We start from the raw sequence: 18,240 nt of genomic DNA, 5'->3' as shown, positions 1-18,240 counted from the left end.
CAATTAATATTAAACAAACAATAACTTTAACTATGAATTATGAAAGATCTGCAGCATCTGAAACCGACCACAATGAACATTTGAAAGATAAACAGTACCACAGTGCTTCAGTTTCAGCTTCAGTTTGTCACATCTATTATGGATTGTGATTGTCTCTGTCAACTCACCATATATTTTTTATTAGTAAGTTTTATTTTTTTAGTTTTATCAATTTCTAGAAATTTCAGGTGACCCCATGGTTGAAAACCACTGGGTTAGAATATTATGGTTGATCAGTGTATGTGCTGTATTGTAACATGAGAAGTTGAAAAGTAAAGTTCGACTACTCTTTGAGGTTGATTCGTCTCCTTTCTGCTGGTTCTTTTTATAAAGAACAACTCCCCACCACTTTACAGAACCCACCCATTATATTTATTTAACTCTCTCCCCTTGCTGCAAAAGAACCTGGGTTCTTCATCTCATCTCTGTGAGGTTATCACTTTCAGGATGACAGGGGGAGTCTTTAATCATGAGAGTATTTGGTCCAGCCCTCTCAATGGCCACATTGTTTACTCTAAAACTTAAGTGAAGACAGTTGCGGCAGTCACAAAACATGCAATGACACAAACACACACATGCAAACAGGCGGTCCTGAGCATGTAAAGACCTGCCAGAGCTGAGGAATGCAACAGTAGACTGAGCCAAAAGAAAAGCCATTCATTCACAACCCCTTCAAATACACACACGCAAACAAAATAAAAACCACAGAGGATTGAGTATTTGCATTTCACCGAGGAGAGTATTCGTTGTTCACAAGTCGAGATGGTTATTATCTTACACACATGCAAGCCCACACTCACCCCAGGGTTTATGGCTGATTGCTGATCGATTTGGCTTTTGTCCAGACCCTCGCAGTGAAAAGCTAACAGCCTCAGTCAATACGGCCTTCTCTCCCAGCCTGTCTCAACAGGAGAGCAGACTACTACTGAGAGTACATGTTCCTATGTGCTTCCCTGTTGAAATATAAAAATGCCCTCTGTGTGTGTGTGTGTGTGATTTCAGGTCTTCAGATTGGCACATTCACATCCTTGCCTTGCCAAAACATCTCTCTGTCTGTCTCAGTGGGGAGCTTGACCTAGAGGGAGCTCTCACTGTTAAGTTTCCAACTGAGATTTTTGATTTAATCCAATATTGGCTTGAGTGTTACTGTAAGAAGAACAGAAATTAACAGAGAGATGAGAAACCGATGGAAATCTGCTGGAAATCAATGTCAGCTCATGAGCAATGTGAAGAGTTATGACCGTGTTTCAGGTCTAAAATACTCATCGTCAGTATCTCAGCTGTGTCCGTCCATCTGTGGCTGTGGGAGTGTGAGAGACCCAGAGAGATGCCAGCTCATTACCCTGGAGTTAACAAGCGGAGTAAACAATGTCAAGCCTTACAATTGTGTTAAGCTCTGCCTACAACTCAATTATTCTCAAGCTTTTTGGCTAAAGACATAAGTCCTTTCTGCTGAGCTGGTCAATAAAACATTCCCCAAACCAAGCTCTGTGCACAGTAAATTAGTGCACCTCCACCTTTTATCTAAACTCTTACTGAAAAAAGAAAATAGAGCCTTTTTGTTGCACTGCAGAGTCTTTTTGTTTCCATTAGAGTTAAGTTCATTTTAGTCAAGAGACAGTATCATTAGCAATCTACCTGTGGGCGTCATTTACGATTTAATGACTGAACTGAATATAAAAACCTCCCCAGCCCACGTTTCTAACACCGTCTCCGTTAATTTCTGTTGTATTGTTGTATTAATACATGAAAAAAAAATCAAGAAAACAGGCAATAAAAACAAACTCACACTGTCATTTTTGTTAAATACATGATTTATGTGCACAGATTTAGTTAAAAAATAAGCTTTATCATTCTGAGTGACAGTACATTAGCTGCCAAAGGCATCAGAGTGTTCTACATATCAAAGCAACCTTTAGTCAGAAGGGATTTTCTCCACTTGAGGTCATCAGTAAGTGCTGAATTCTTCTCGGAAAGTGTTACAAAGCGTCCACTACCATTTAATATCAACACAACATGATATTTCTTCTATAGTATGGTAGTATCACAATGTTCAAATAATTTTTCACAGTGATGTGTGTAAATGGACAACGGAAATGTGTATGTGATTATGATAAAACAAAGCAAATGCTAAACTATTGCTGGTTGAGTCAGAAACTGAATGTAACCATCACACAAGTCAAGTTGCTTCACGCTCATCCTGTGATTGTTATGATTAAATACTCAAAATTTAGTTTATTTTTTTACTAATCTAAAAGATGGGGAAGGACCTGGCATCCAGTCATGTCAGAAAGATCTGATCTGGTGTAGAACATCCAAGAGAAACAAAAACTAGCCTCACTTGTCTGCTGCAGGATAGAGGAGTCTGGATGTCTGCGTTAAAGTTCACATACAGCATCATGATAATATGATTGTTAGTTCTGTTTTTCATAGTCAGGTAATCATACACATCTCCATATTCCTTTGTCTTATAGATTCATTATGTAAGATTTGTCAGGCGCTTATGTGCTTTTGTGAAGTTTGTGTTTGAGTCTGTTTTGTGCTGGAAGCCATTCGGTTGTTGATGTTTCTGCACTTTAGTTTTAATGTGAAAATATGCTCACTTTCAAGGTCTTTCATGGTTCCACTCTGTTTCTATTAAACACCAGATACCGGCTGTGTTCCCATAAAATGTCAAGCAAATTTGAAGAAAACTTTTGAAAAGCTGCAAATATGAAAATGCAAATTATGTGTTTCCTTGTTATGAGCAAAAAACCTAGGCTGCGTTGTGCCGTCAACAGGTAGCGCTGTAGGTTTCATCACACATGGCTCCAATAAATAGAAATACAGCATTCTGTTGTTTCTTTTCTACAGAAGAGAAGGAGGGCCACTGGGGAAAAAAGGTCCAATATATTTATTATTATTCTGAGAAAAAAGTCAGAATTTTGAGTTTCAAGTCAGAATTCAAATTTTTTTTCTCAGAATCCTTTTTTTTCTCTGACATTTAGGGAGTATCACTTTTGCTTCATGGCATGCAGGAGGAGAACAGCAGGCTGACATAATGACAGATTTAGGTGACTGTTTACGCATCCGAGGGGTTCCGAAGGAAGCCATTTCACTAATAAATGAGCGAAAGGGAGGGAAACAGATACCAGCGGCTTTTTCTTCAAATTTACCTACACAAGTTTTTAAACATAACATTCACTCACTTTTTGCTCATCTGAGAAAAAAAGTCAAAATTCTGTCTTTAATCTAGGGTTTCTGACTTTTTTCTCATAATAATAAAAAACATATATTGGACCTTAATTTTTATTGGCCCTAATCCTATTCCGTACTTTTCCATCTAAAATGACTATAATGTCTTTTTCCAAGGATTAGACAGAGGAGTATTTCCTTCTCCTCACTAACTGTTGTACTGTCAGACATGTTTTCACACTTTGTCTGGAAAGATCATGAGTTAAGTGTTTGCTATATCAAAATTCATTCAAAAAAGGTGTTTCTATTTCATTCATTCATTCATCATCTGAACCTGCTTTATCCTCTCTAAAGCTGAAGCCTATCCCAACTACTTATGGGTGAAGGCAGGGTACACCCTGGACAAGTCGCCAATTCATCGCAGGGCTGACGTGTTTCAATTTCTTCTTTTCACATGTAGACTTTTGCTGAAAAACAACAAAAAACACATCAATTGGGCCACCATTCTTCCGTTTCCATTTTCCAGCACAAAATTCCAATATCAATATTATAATACATTTATGGGAATACACCAACTATTAGCAGACTCCCATCACGACAGAGACCACCACAAACTTCCTGTAAAAACACACACCAATGTTACATATTGAACTTTTTTGTAATCAAAAACCCTCAGTGATTTCCACATGGCTGCGATCAACTTTATCATGATACATATGTATATTCTTTCCATGTTTTAACTTGTAAATAGGACATGACATTAAAAATTGACAATGAATCCAAGCGAGTACGTTCTAATTCATGTAAATTAAACCAGTGTTTCAGGACTTGGATGGCTGTCAACTCAATCAAGCATTGAAATCATTTGACCACAGCACGGTCACTCAATCCGAAGTTTTAAGATTAACGTGACATGTTGAAATTGGACTTTTTCGGAAACTACGCAGCCAGTTGTGCCTCTAACTTTCAATGATCGATGCTGACATCTCAGGGATCACCAACAAAGCAAATATGCATGTAGTCTTTCCATACTGTGTCAAGTGTTTGGTGAAGACAAATGAATATGAGGTGAAGTTCAGAACAGTGTTGCAGAGCTAATGGTGAATAAATTAATTAACTGGTAAATGGAAGACAGTTGTGTTAGATTTTGATTTAATTAAAAGTGAATTAATCTTAGTCTTGCTACACATATCCAGTCCTTCTGACCCTTGATGTGACAGTAATGCCCAGTCTGGTTCTCTCTTCTTCTACATCATCCCACCGCTTCTGGCCAATTGTTGTTGTTGTTTTTGTGGTTCTCCAGCCGACGTTCTTTCAGCCCTTAAAAAGAAAGGTTCATCCCAGAATATCCTGTCTTTCAAAAACAAATTACTCTCAGCAAACCCAGTCTGGACTGGTGTCTCCGGTACATCTTCAACTGGGAGTTTGAGACCCAAAATAGTTTATTTTCAAGGGAGAGGCTACATTCACTCAGCTTGGGTCCCCAACTGAAAGAATTTGAGGTGGTGTACTGCATGCAGTCTGCAGAGTGGTGGAGGAGAAACGAGGGTTTTTGTTTTTTTGTTTTTTTTCATAGGTGGTCCCTTCTGAGAAACTGTCAGGCCACCAGACCCAGACGGGAGATTTTAGCAGAGAGGAAGGAGTGTAGGATGAAGACGATGGGCTTCGGACAGGAGTGAAGATCCAGCTGCTGGGGGGGGGGGGGAGAAAGAGAGAGAGAAAAAAAATCACAACGAGGTAGAATAATGCATAACATGATAAGGATAAAGAAGAGACAGTGTGATTAAAAGATCTGAGAATTCATTAAAGCAAAAAGGATGATGGAGATGAAGTGGCAGGGGAGGGATAGAGGAAAAAGTGGGTTTGTAAAACGCATGAAATCTTCAAAAATATATTCAAAACTATCTCCTCTGTCAACAGTTCCCCAAGAGGCAAGGATTAGACACTTCAAGCAAGAGCTAAGCACTTACGTATACACACATAAACCACCTCGCTGTGAACAAAACTCTGTTCATGGCTTGAGTCAACAGTGGATGATTTCACTCACACTATGACTCACATCCTGTTCTTAAGGCCTATAGGGAGATTTAACCTATAAATTCACACATAAAACTGTACTTTACTCGGCCAAATTTCACACTGTGGAAGTTTTACAGACCAAATACATCTACTCTGCAGCACACCCTGTGCAGTGAAGCTTAGTGCAGATCTACTCATTTACAACCAGAGCACAAAATCGCAAAATCTTTCATTGCATAAAAAATAAATAAATAAAAAATAAAAAATCTGATGTTCAGGAGCTGGTATAAATTAATTGAGACCAATTAAAATATTCCAAATTATATTTTTGAGTTAGAGATGTTTTAAGATATATACTACTACTAATGGTCTATTTTTGTTCCCTCAGGATAATCACTTGGGCACTTGTATACATTTTATATATATATATATATATATATATATATATATATATATATATATATATATATATATATATATATATATATATATATATATCTTGTCTGATTATCAAGTCTGGATTTCAATTTGTAGTAAAACTAGAAGGTGCACAGAACCAGATGATAAAACAAAAAATGATAATTGTAGCAGGGTTATTTTCCTGAATGTCAAAATTACTATTATTACACTATTGCCCATAAAGTCGGAATACAACATTTACCCTCTTCTCATGAAACGATTCTGACAATGTGATTTATTCTTGATAAAGGGTAACTAGGACTCACCGGTCACAGGTGATGACTGATGTGTAGAAATAGAAATAAATAGAGCAATTAGTGTGAAAACGTAATTATTCCAACTTTGTAGATAACAGTATATTTCTAAAGCACTCAGAAGTCTGGCATTATGGTGAGAAGAACACAGCCAGCATGTTGTATTGTTACAGTGTCTAATCAACCTGTTTTGAATCAGATTTGTCAAATATTCTACAGTTCTGACAAAAAACAATTAAGCTATAATGAATATTTGTTTTGTTCAACCTCCACTCAGGAGAACAATTTAGCCTGTAAACTTGACATAATGATAATTTTTAATGATTTGACATTTAGTGTGACTGACTGAAACTTTTTAGGCTGTTTTGTTCAGTCCTTCATACACATAATCACCATTAACTTGTTTCTCCTTTTACAATGGATAATGGTCTACAGTTTTTTATTTTAGAAATTCTGTTCTTCTGAGATAAAATGTGCTAAATGTTACATACTTTGATAAGATGATTTGGAAATCAGGTGGCTAAAGGGCTGGTTAGCTCATGTTTAGAAGATATAGAATTTTAGTTTTATTACATATACACAAGTGTATGTATATTTACCCTGCCCCCCCGAGGGGAAGGCAAGGGGTATTGTTTCTGATTCGGTTTGTTTGTTAACACTCTAGCAGCAAAACTATTGGTTGAATTCATACCAAATTGGGTTTATACATTGCCAGTGACCCAGAATAGACCTTACTATATTTTGGGAAAAGTAGGTCAAAGTTTAAATTTTTTTATGAATTTTTAAAATCTTTTTCTTCTCCCATTTACTTACAATGGATGGAATTTCAAATGTTTATAAAAACATCAATGTTGTTTCTATTTACTTCAGACTTGGCACATACATAGAGGCAATTGATATGCTGACATCAACACATGCTGGACTGAAGCCAAAATAAGATACAATACATGTGAGGGGCGGGGTTTGTTGTGCCTGGCACCACTTGTTATATAATAGATTTATAAACCTTATATTAAAATGGAGCTGAACATGAATGTATTCATTCTAATGTGCAGACAAGTCGATCTCGTTGATCATAAATAAACATTTCTTTTGAGTAAAACCTATTCTCTCAATAATTTATGCATTTAATACTATGCGAGATACAATATTAGGTCAAAATTCCAGACAACTAAAATTTTTGACTAAATTTTTCTTAATTAGTGACCACATTTAAGTGTCAGTACTGTTATTTTGGAAGCATTTTACTTGTAAACTAGTGTTGCACATATTAGTAACATCTCAGCTCTTTAAGTGATAACACTTAGTCAATAAGCATCAACTAGTGCATCAGTTATGAATTATACTTATTTAGACACAATTAAAGCTGAATTTCTTGGTAGATATTAGTAACATTAGGCTGAAATTCTACAAATATTACTGAACATATTGTACAGTTTGAGACTACCCTGTGTTTGCTCTGTGTCTGTGTTTTCATGTTGCAGAAAATCTACCCTGTGATACAGATTTTGTCTAATCACAGATGTATTCATACAGGTACAGGGGTCAAATATGTGGTTGACTGCTGTAAATACCAATTGCTGATTAGATCCCATCAGACCCAATCTGAACGTGATTCTACACCCTCGCTCAATATAAATTCTTAGGTAAGTGCTTCACTTGGTCATAAAGGCATGACACAACTTCAGCCCACCCACATATTTAGCCTTTGGATTCAAAAGCTGCAGAAAGATGGTGTGTGTTTCTGACGTTTTTTTCCTCTGATTTTGGATCCTGCAGCTTTATTATTTTTATAGTTTTGTATTTTCTTTCATAGGAACAGATCGTATTTATCAAGAGCTGTTAAGGGAGAATGTTACTGGCACATATGGATTCCATATGACTACATCCTTGTTTACTCTAAATAAGCACTAATTAGAAAGAAGCTTAGAGTTAATGAGTTATAGAATATGGTCATACAAAAAAGTAATTAATATGCACTTTAAACAAAGAGCTAAAATGCTATTAATATGTATGTGAAAAAGCTACTACTTATTTGTGAGTGTGTGCAGCATTGCCTCAACAAATGCTGCTAACGTTTAGGGTAATTGTACTTTTGTTTCTACTTTGTTTTGTGATCTTTTCTTTGCTCACTGGCAACAGAAAATGTTTGTGTGGTCCTTCCTCTTTTCCAACGCACTATCAATGGTTTGGCTGAGTCAAAGCTTTATTTTCTGTATGGGCGAGATAAGCTGTCAATAGCTGTGTTAGAGACAAAATTAGACACACATAGTTTCTGCCAAGTAATGTCAATATAGTCAACGCTGTAGAGAAAAAGGGCCCAGCTGATTCCACTTTCATGCTGAGCTAATGAGCCATCAGCCACATACACAAGCGCCTTGGGATTTTTATAAAACCTCATCTATAACGGAGCTGGAATTCAAAAAATGTAACAGAAACCAAATCTGTTCTGCTAAGGTAGCCAACAGAGGGTTTGAATCAAAGTCCCAGCTTATTGCTTTCAGCATATACTGAGCATTCAAACACAAGTACGTCTGTCAGGTGTTTCATCCGGAGCTATATGGACTGTCACATACACAGATACCACCAATGATATAAAACGTTTCAGCTCCTCATAAGCCAAGAAAGTGAATAATTTAGTTTTCACTGTCATTTTATTTTCCAGCATACAGTAAATCAAAGTGCCACAGCTTTATGAATGATGCAACATCAATGCTGTTTTCCTGGGTAAAATCAGTTTGTATAAGTGCCAGGGGAAGGTGATAAAAGAACTACTTGTTCACCCCCCTGATACTGACATTAATATTCACATCAGTATTATGAGTAAAACCAGAAAACTCACATCTTAAACCTTTAAAAGATGAAATCACACACATAGTGGGCAGCGGTAATGCTCGTGCTTGTGCTCTGCTGGTTATTGGTTCTGATGACTTTGAGAGTCACTTGTAAACACAGGCTTCCATATGGTGAGCTACTATAAGGTACAAAATGATTAAACCTCTTAAAGAATCCGACAGCCCATTTCTTTTTTCTTTTTTTTTCTTAAAGAGAACTCGACTCTCCAAAGCTCTTGCCTAGCACGACCTGTGTGAAATGCATTTTATTTTAGGGGTTATTTTGTGATGAAGTACTGTAATTTACTTTCTGCTGCACCACCCTCCCTCCACCTGTCTTAGATACTTGTACTTTAGTTTATATTTTTGCTTCATTTCCCAGAGGGCTCGCTGAAACCCCATGAGGGCAGCTATGAACTTGTTCTATTTACTGTGAGTTGTACATGACCACAGCAAAGCAAGTTTGATGTGGGATGTTGTTTTTTCCTTTGGTGTAACCTGTAAAGCAAAAAATGTGAAAAAAGACAGTTATATTTCTAAAAGCTGAAGTAGCAATACTATAAAAGAATATGTCTTTTGAGATTATCAACATATGGCGCCTTGAAGCCAGATAATTTCATAGTCCATTGAAAAATAAATTTTTATCACCAATGTTTTGTCTTAACTACTGTTCTGTAACTAAACTGAAAAGATGCCACATTATCTCTGCCGGGCAAACTATCACATACAAACACTTGTTTCATATTCCAAGGTGGGCGAAGAAAACATTTTTTTCATTTCCATTTTTTTCATTTTCAGTAGATTGTGAACACTGAAGACAAATCATGGACATATTGTGTGCCTGCCAGAGCTGAGTGTCTGTGTATTATCTCACTTCATGTGTCAAAACAAAGCACTTTAAAACAGAAATCACTCACAATCTCCCCCTCCTTTCCTCCAAAGTCCAAAGAAAGTGTGCGGACGCCGTCGTCTGAGGACATCTTGAGTTTTTCGAAGGGGTAGGAGAGGAGAACCCGGGGCTTGGTGGGGGTTTGAGCTCCTCTCTCCTCCGTAGCCGCCTCGTCCTCCAGTCTGGGTTCCGCCAGAACAGAAAAGCCCTGTTCGTAGTGAATGAGCAGTCTGCACTCCTGACCCCTGTAAAGACAACCTGAAACACAAATGAACAATGTTTTCTTGTTTTTGTACCTAAATTTTTATTGAGCACAACAGTAACAGTTGTCAGCCTAAAAACACCATATAGCAAAAGTGTCAAACGATGAAACAGAAATGACAAAAAAATTACAAAGAAGACATTGACAGACAAGTTATATTGATCATGAAACTAAATGCTATATTTTTTTAGTTCCAGATACTTTTTACTAAAGATTTTGTACCTTTGAAGATCCACTGGGATCAGTAAGTTGTAATGCACATGTGTAAACCACAAAGCTGAGGCACAATGTTGTTAAAATCGCACTTATTTTTCTTAAGAAATGCCAGGTTGTTCATGGTTGTTCCAGTTATTCACATTTTTTAAAGGATATTTGTTAGCATTTTTATACTGCATTAAAACAAAGAGCATAATAACTTACAAACAAGTGGTGCCAACACAACAAACCCCACCCCTCGCACATATTGTAGCTTATTTTGGCATCGATCCAGCTGATGTCATCATGTCTATGCGTGTGCTGATGTCAGCATATCACTTGCTTCTATATATGTGCCAAGTTTGAAGTAAATTGAAACAAAATTAATGTTTTTTATAGACATTCGAAATTTCGCCCATTATAAGTAAATGGAATTTTTTTTTTTTTTAATTCATAAAAAAATTGAACTTTGACCTACTTTTCCCAAAATGTAATCACATCTATTGTGAGTCACTGGCAATCTATAAACCCAACTTGGGATGAATTCAAATAATAGTTTTGCTGCTAGATTGTTAACAAACAAACAAACAAACTGAACCAAAATACAATACCCCTTGCCGCTCCTTCGGGGGGGGGGGGGGGGGGGTAATAACGACATCTCCAATTTTTACCCCTCAGCCAACTCTGGCCAGAGGGGTACTGTAATCATTTTGTCATCTGTCTGTATTAAAAGTGCACGTTATGTTTTCTATTAATTTACTGGTCCAGTCCACTTGAGATCACATTGGACTTTTGACTGGATCTCTTCTCTTCTTAACATTTTGATTTTATTGGTTGATAAAAATCTGAGTACATTTTTGTCAGCATTTTTGTCATCATATATCACCAATTTTTTTATTTACTTATATTTAAAGCAGTGTATGACGTTTGTCACTAATTTTTCATCAAATCTGAAAAACCCAAGTGATACCCTAAGTATCATGAATCCATTAGTCTTTCTGTGATTATGCAACTGAATCACTTCCCTCACAGTGAACAACTTTGAAGTTGACTCCATCATAAGCTGTCTGTTTGTGTATATACCTAACCGAAACCAAAGCCAAACCATCACTCAGGCCTTTTCGGAATTCCACGCAGCCGCAGCAGCAAGAGGGAATGAAGCTGTTTCTGTGTTTGTTGCTGCTGCGGCCATACTGCGGCATACATACGCTGCTTTAATGTTTATCAGTGAAAAAACGTTGAAGATGAAATGTCAAAAATTATACATCAGTACATTTAACTGGACACAACTGATCTCAACAATAATGACAAAATCAGTTTAGGATAAATTTCTGTCTTGATTTGCACACTTTACCCAACATTCTCTTAAAGTCAGCAAACTCTATACGAAGAAATAGTATTAGATTCAAGTTCCCTGTATTGCACAGTTCTGTTATATATTGATCGGTGATTTCTTTCTGCTGTTGTACTTGTTATTCATCAAAGGGGCCATCTTCACTCTCTAATTTGTGTCCCACATCTATTCACTTAGAATACACATTACCGTTTACCACCGTTTTCAGTGACAGACTTTCCTCTTCAGGAGCACACCATCCCACTGAAAGCCCGGTGTAATTTCATCTCAGCGTGTCTGGCTGAAAGCTGAGCACACCATCTTTATCTACCCTCCCAATTTACTTCACTTTCTTCTGCTTTAATGACAAACTTGTCTCATCTCCACTCAGTGTGATACAGCGGCATTTTGTCTTATTTTTCACAGTCTTCACATCAGAGTACCCCGGTCCCCCCTCCTCTTCTTCTTCTTCCACATCTTCTTCCACCTCCCCTCCGGCAGACATGAAGCCCCTAAGCTGAAAACTTCATTTACAGAATAAGCTACTCTCACCCGACGACATCTGATCCAGCGAGCGGTGTGTTTGTGAAAAAGAGACAGAACGCGAGCTGTTATCTTTTCATTGTTTGCCGAGTGACTGAGCAGGATGTGTGTGTGTGACATGTTCGCTGCAGGGAGGGAGTGTGTGTTTACATCGTACATATGAGACTGTGCATAATTTCTCCAAGCTGCTGACAAAAAGGAGTGTATCTTCTGGCTTAATGCAAACATGGAGTGTGCGTCTTCTACAGCCATGAGAATATCAACAATCTGTATTGTGGTGTTCTGTGGCCTGCTTCTGTCGAACCTCCAACAAGTTGATTCTGTGACTACTTCATTGCATTGTCAGTCAAACCATGCTAATCGCCCGTTACACAACTAAATCCCTTCTTGTTTGGCTTTATCTAAAGACGATTATGAAACCGACGTTGGCAAACATGTACACAGTAACACACACACACACAACTGGTCAAACAGACACCCTGCTGACTGAAAGTTTAATTTACTTCACACAACAGAAGATAGATGGGTTAAAGTGCACAAGAATGCAATAATGTCTTGCAAGACACAGCAATGGAAGCTAAATTGATTTTGAAATACTTCTGTGATTGTTCGTCTCCTTGAGTTTTTAACATCACTATTCACAGACACTGATCGTTTATTTACTTCTCTCTGAAGCCATAACAACATATAAGAAGTGCTAGTGTGGCTCAGCACAGCAGTACATTAATCCTTCCTCTTTTTTTTTTCCCCAACACCCTTAAACAACGGGGGCTGGTTGATTACAATTTGAGAAATGGAAAATTGTTAATAAGGCACACACACAAAGCCAAACAGGCTTAAATGCACCTTTATACAACCCCCTTTTGTGATGAAAATGTCTCATAATCTGTAAATTGATTCTAATGATGTCTGACAGGACAAACGTCTACCTAATGGAGTTGTAAATGAGACAAAGAGCTTTCTAGTTTTCTGGAGTGAAAATCATATGTGAAATCCTACTCTTCTACCTGAGACCCTTGATCTGCGGAGCTAGCAGGTTTCCCACCACAACGCATTCACACACACACAAAGAAAGGGGCTTTTCAGGCTGTTACAAAAGCCTTTCTTTCTACATGACGGTGAGTGGAAAAGACAGAAGCAGAGAGTGAGAAAGAGAGAGAGTGAGGGGCCGAGAGTGATGAGACAGAGACAAGAAGTGGAATCAATGAGGGAGACGGAGAAACAGCGAGTGAGGGTTACCATAACAACGAGGCGAAATGCTAAAAGGTTATTACAGGACAAAAATTCCACTTTCGCTTGTTTCAAACTTTTAAATGACATCGGCATTAGGCTTTAGAAGTCTCATCCCACTGTGCTCGACTTCAGGTGTCACAGTAGGTTAACAGGTTAATTTCAGCACAACCGCTGTGGTGAAATTGTTGTCACAGCTCTACACAGCAATTCAGAGCTAGAAGTCATTAAGCTGTTTACCCGCTCATTACAGCATTCAACCTCTGAATCAATCTCACACACTAGGCAACAATGAGAAGTCAGTGGTAGTGCAAACAATAGAACCTGAAACGATGAATAATTAGGCCTAATTTTCACTATAATCAGCATTTTAAAGTATTTCCTTCACTTTCAAAAGAGCTTTGTTTTTTTTAATATTTGCAAACCACACAACAGGGCAGACTTCATTTGGTAAGGCAGGTTATCTGATATGATTAAATGTCTCAGAACACGCTGTCCATTTTCAAGGTTTTTTTTTTCCATTATTGATTTTAAGTTAATTAACATTATTAAATATAGACCACATATGGGATCCAAACGGAGAGCATGTAGCAGATGGGGAGTGAAGCTTAAACTTGATGCGGCGACTAATATGCAATATCTTGCCCTGCTAATTACTTAAAATGTCAATACGACCTCAAAAAAAGTTGAAGCCACCTTGGCTGTGATAATGCAGGCCAAGTGATGGTAAAATTTGATTTCAGAGGAGAATAAATGACTAATCCATTCAAGAATGGCCTGTTGCCCAGTGAGTGATTGAGACTTCATCTATCTGCAGGGTGAATCCCATCACAAGGCTTGACAGTGAATAAACCATCGCAATGATTTATCACAATGTTACACAGATGAAACACTGACAAGGTCAGCGCAATGAGTCCTCAAGTGGCAACTGCAAAAAAATGAGTGAGTGCACTTTGTATTCATTATCACACTCCTTCTGAGGGAAGTGTAAATTACTTTTCTACTTTTAACAACAAGAAACTGAGGGCTTGGTGCTAACATCAATCTGTTCAAGAAAAGTAATGGGATCCATTTTAGACATAAATTCAATACTAAGCAATAAAGATTTCCATTACATTGGTCTCTGCCAACTACCTGTACGCTAAATCAGCTTCACAAGCTGCGATTAAAGCTGTTATAATACATGTTTTTATATCAACAATGGATCAAATCACTATGTGGAAGATGTCACAACAACAGGGCTTGTACGTCGTAGGCTGTAGAGCTGCAAGAGATGAAATCATGTGGTAGAAAAACACAAGAATATGAAAATACACCTTTCTTCTGCAGTTCTCTCCTCTGAGCCCGAATCAAAATGCTAAATATAAATACAGACGAGCTTGATGTTGTTTTATTCAGTTATAGAAATTGAGACATGGAGTAGAGCAGTAGCCTTGTATCCAGGTCATATCTGACAGAATCTGATCAGTAATTTTAGCTATCAATCAGATATTTAACACACTTACCTATCTGAAACACCTGTGATCAGCCAGAAACCTGCATTATGAAGTGGATTTTCAGCCTAAAAACACAACTAAGGCATAAATGCATAAGTCTCATGTTCTCTCAGACCACTTGACTTACAATATGCTAAAAGGCATGGATTTTGTGTCAAATCAGACACTGCAGCTTTACGAAACTTTCAGTCTCTCTCTCTGTGTTCTGTTTTGTTTCATAGCTGCTTTAGTACCTTCACAATAACTCCCGGTCATTTTAAGACAGGGTATCTATAGGTTTGAGGAAGCAAAGTTTCATATTATGACATTTTTAAGGCGTCTTTGATCAAAATTAAAACCTTATATTCATAAATATAACAGTATAAGTTGCCTCATAGTTATTGTCTTGAACCAGTCTTAAGCATGTTCAATCCGCATTACTAATGGTGTCATGTGCTCATACCCAAATCCCTCCACCCATGAATGATTGTTGGTTGCTTCATTCATTCCTGTCTGTTATGCTAAAATGCTAAATGCTAATTACAAATTTTACAAGTTCTTTGCAAAGATTTAGAAGTTTTAAGACCTTTTAGTGTCAGATTTAAGGATTAAAGATCAATTTTAAGGATAATTAACGCCTTAATTTAGGACAATCACATTTAAGACTTTAAGGATCCATGGTTACCCTATATAAACAAATTGTTTTATCTACACAGGTGAAGTTAGCATCTATCTATCTATCTATCTATCTATCTATCTATCTATCTATCTATCTATCTATCTATCTATCTATCTATCTATCTATCTATCTATCTATCTATCTATCTATCTATCTATCTATCTATCTGTCTAACTAAATATATATATAATATTTTTCTACACATAACAAGAAAGGTGAATTTCATATAAAAGTTTCTCCTCTATAACGGCTGAATTTGTGAATATCAAATTAAATATTACAATTTGCCAATGTTGCATCTAAAACTTGTCTCTGCTGCCCCCATGTGTCCCCAAAATGGATTAATGTGGGTTTATTACTAAATTCTGTTGCTACTTTTAATGTACAGCACATTAATCGGCCATGAATAGCTTGTTCCGGTCTAGGCACTATTTTGTTGCAGCATTAATCTTTTAAGATTCACATTTCCCTCTCAACTACCATGACATATAAAAACATATTTTCATCGCACAGTTTAGAGTGTCAACTTTAAACCGAGACCTGCAGACGTGAGAGAAGTCTTGCCTTGGTTATCAAAGCGTAGCATTTTCACCTGTTGAAATGCAGAGGTGCCGACACGATTTAGGAGGGTTATTGCTCACAAACGATGCAGAAGCAGCACTTTGTGCAGCGCTGTTTGGCGCTCACTGTTTCGTGTATGAGAGGAGAAACTTAATTTGGCATGATGTTATTACAAAGAGGGAGAGAAGGGGGACCCAGGGGAGACGTGGTGTTCCCAGGACATTTTGGGAGGGAGGTAAAAAGTGAGTAAGAGACAGGGGAGGGGGGAGTACTGTTGGAATTCCCAGGATGCAGATATCCATTGCCAAACAGCACGTACACACACACATACACACACACATACACAGAGAGAATAGCATTCCTGTCTATAAATAGCAACTGCTTTGTCCACATCTTCCATATGGCTGTCATATTATATCACAACCCTTCCTTTATCTGAGCCTATGTATACGTTTTGCTTTATACGCCAGATTTAGGTGTTATTTTAGGCGTGCATGACCTCGGGTGATACTTACCCTTGCAGTGTGTTAAATCTTTCTGCCTAGATTTTGCTACAACAGGCCTGAACGTGTCTGAGGAAGCATTAATCCAGCAGAGTGACCCCTGCAGTTCACTCTGTCCACACCTACTTGTACTTGTTTGTGTTTCACAGTGTGAAATTTTTTTATTTTAATGTTGCTTATCTTATTGGATGTGAATGATTTGCACCATGACTCACTTGTAGTAACTTCTTTGATCATCTCAGCTGAGGCATGGCATCCATTCACTATGTGTCTGGTCCATTGGGATAGATCCTTGGTGGTCTCAGCGCGGAAGAGGTGTGTCTCAATGCCCAACCGTGTGCCAGTTCGTGTCGCAAAGAAGAGCTCTGTGCCGGAGTGAGGCGACCCCCGGTCTGGACCAGAATGGACCAGACTGTATGAACACAATACAAATACAAAAACTCACTTTCATGTTTATATTAGTTTGTTCTACAGCAGTTAGAAACAAGAAAAATACAATGGGTTAAATGTCTTGGAAATCATTCAAATGACTAACTTTTTCATACAAACCCTTTGACGGGAATCATACTGGCTTTATACTGGATACTAGCAAAAGACCTAGTTTTGTATGAGTTTTTACCTTCAAAGACCAAACAGTCACCAGATGCCAAAAGCATCTACTGATCTAAATTGTTTAAACACTTTAGAGCCTAATCCTATCAATATAGTTAAATAATTCAGACAAAATGCAGCTTTTCATCATCAGCAGATTTGACCCATTTGGATGTTCAGAGGCTCTGTAGTGAACATGGAAACACTGTCATCACTGATTCACCAATAAAACCTATGGAATTTGTGAAATGACAGTGGGGACCGACGCTTGATTTTACATTCAGATAAAAATATATTTTGATGGAAAAGTGATTTTTGTACAGTTTTCTCTGTTATGATAGAATAACTTTTGAAGTGACTCTGAGCTTTTATGACCATCTATATTGTCACTAAACTGAAAAGAAAATACCTGCTTTCACTGAAAAATGTAGAGAATAAAATAAATAATGATACATCACTCAGTTTAGTTAGATGTAGAGAAAAAATTCATCTGAGCCACAAAAAAAAAAAAGTTCTAGGTCTCTGAGGCCACGTTCAGACAGTAAGTCTTACTGCAAAATCGGATTTTTTCATAAAATCTGATTTTTTTGTGTGGTCGTTCATATTACACATTAAATATGACTTCTGTCAGTTTTGAGTATGAACTGAATGCGACCCTGAAGTGACCCGCATGTGCAAAAGAGGTCCTGATGTAACACGTGACCACACAGGAAGTTTATGGAAGTAAATACAGAGGGACACAAAATTATGATGTAAAGGTCGGACAAATGCGACCTGTTCGTTCAGACTGATTCGCATTGCAAAATATCAGATACACATCAGATTTAGGACCACATATGAAAGTGGCCTGGGTCAGATTTGAAAAAAAATCAAATTTGTGATGTTCAAACCGTCTTTAACAGATCGGATACAGGTCACATATGGGCAAAAAAATCTGATTTGAGCCACCTTTGCCTGCAGTCTGAACGTAGCCGAAGTGTTAACCCTTTCATGTATGAATTATGAGAACCTTAGTTGAGTTTTTTTCCTGAGTGTTTTTATTCCTGTTAGGCATGAAAAAAAAAAAAAAAAAACAATGCGATTGAAATGTTTTTTATCAACCTATTTTTCATGGAGTTACAAAAATGTCCACTCAGCTGGACACCACAGGTTTAATTCTTGCCGCAAAAAAAAAACATGTGTTTAAAACCCATCATCAGA

The 18,240-nt window shown here is 37.4% G+C and overlaps 1 protein-coding gene across 3 annotated transcripts in view; it reads right to left on the bottom strand.

Moving 5' to 3' along the window:
• Positions 1-2,460: 2,460 nt before the first annotated feature.
• Positions 2,461-18,240, bottom strand: part of sntb1 (syntrophin, basic 1) — a 56,408-nt gene continuing 40,628 nt past the window's right edge. Inside the window, exons 6-9 of one of the 3 annotated variants that reach the window (XR_003937767.1) lie at positions 16,665-16,861; positions 9,697-9,926; positions 3,320-4,903; positions 2,461-3,279 (exon numbers count right to left, since the gene is read on the bottom strand). Coding sequence is in view for 2 of the 3 variants with exons in the window: in XM_030158715.1 (XP_030014575.1) it covers positions 4,811-4,903; positions 9,697-9,926; positions 16,665-16,861 (520 nt within the window). In the remaining variant the exon portion in view is untranslated. Of the gene's footprint in view, positions 4,904-9,696; positions 9,927-16,664; positions 16,862-18,240 lie in introns of all 3 variants that reach the window. The other 2 variants (XM_030158716.1, XM_030158715.1) reach the window with 2 other exon arrangements.

The sequence above is a fragment of the Sphaeramia orbicularis genome, chromosome 16 (genome assembly GCF_902148855.1).
Source record: "Sphaeramia orbicularis chromosome 16, fSphaOr1.1, whole genome shotgun sequence".
Classification (NCBI taxonomy): Eukaryota; Metazoa; Chordata; class Actinopteri; order Kurtiformes; family Apogonidae; genus Sphaeramia; species Sphaeramia orbicularis.
This window is presented reverse-complemented; position numbering and strand designations above follow the sequence as displayed.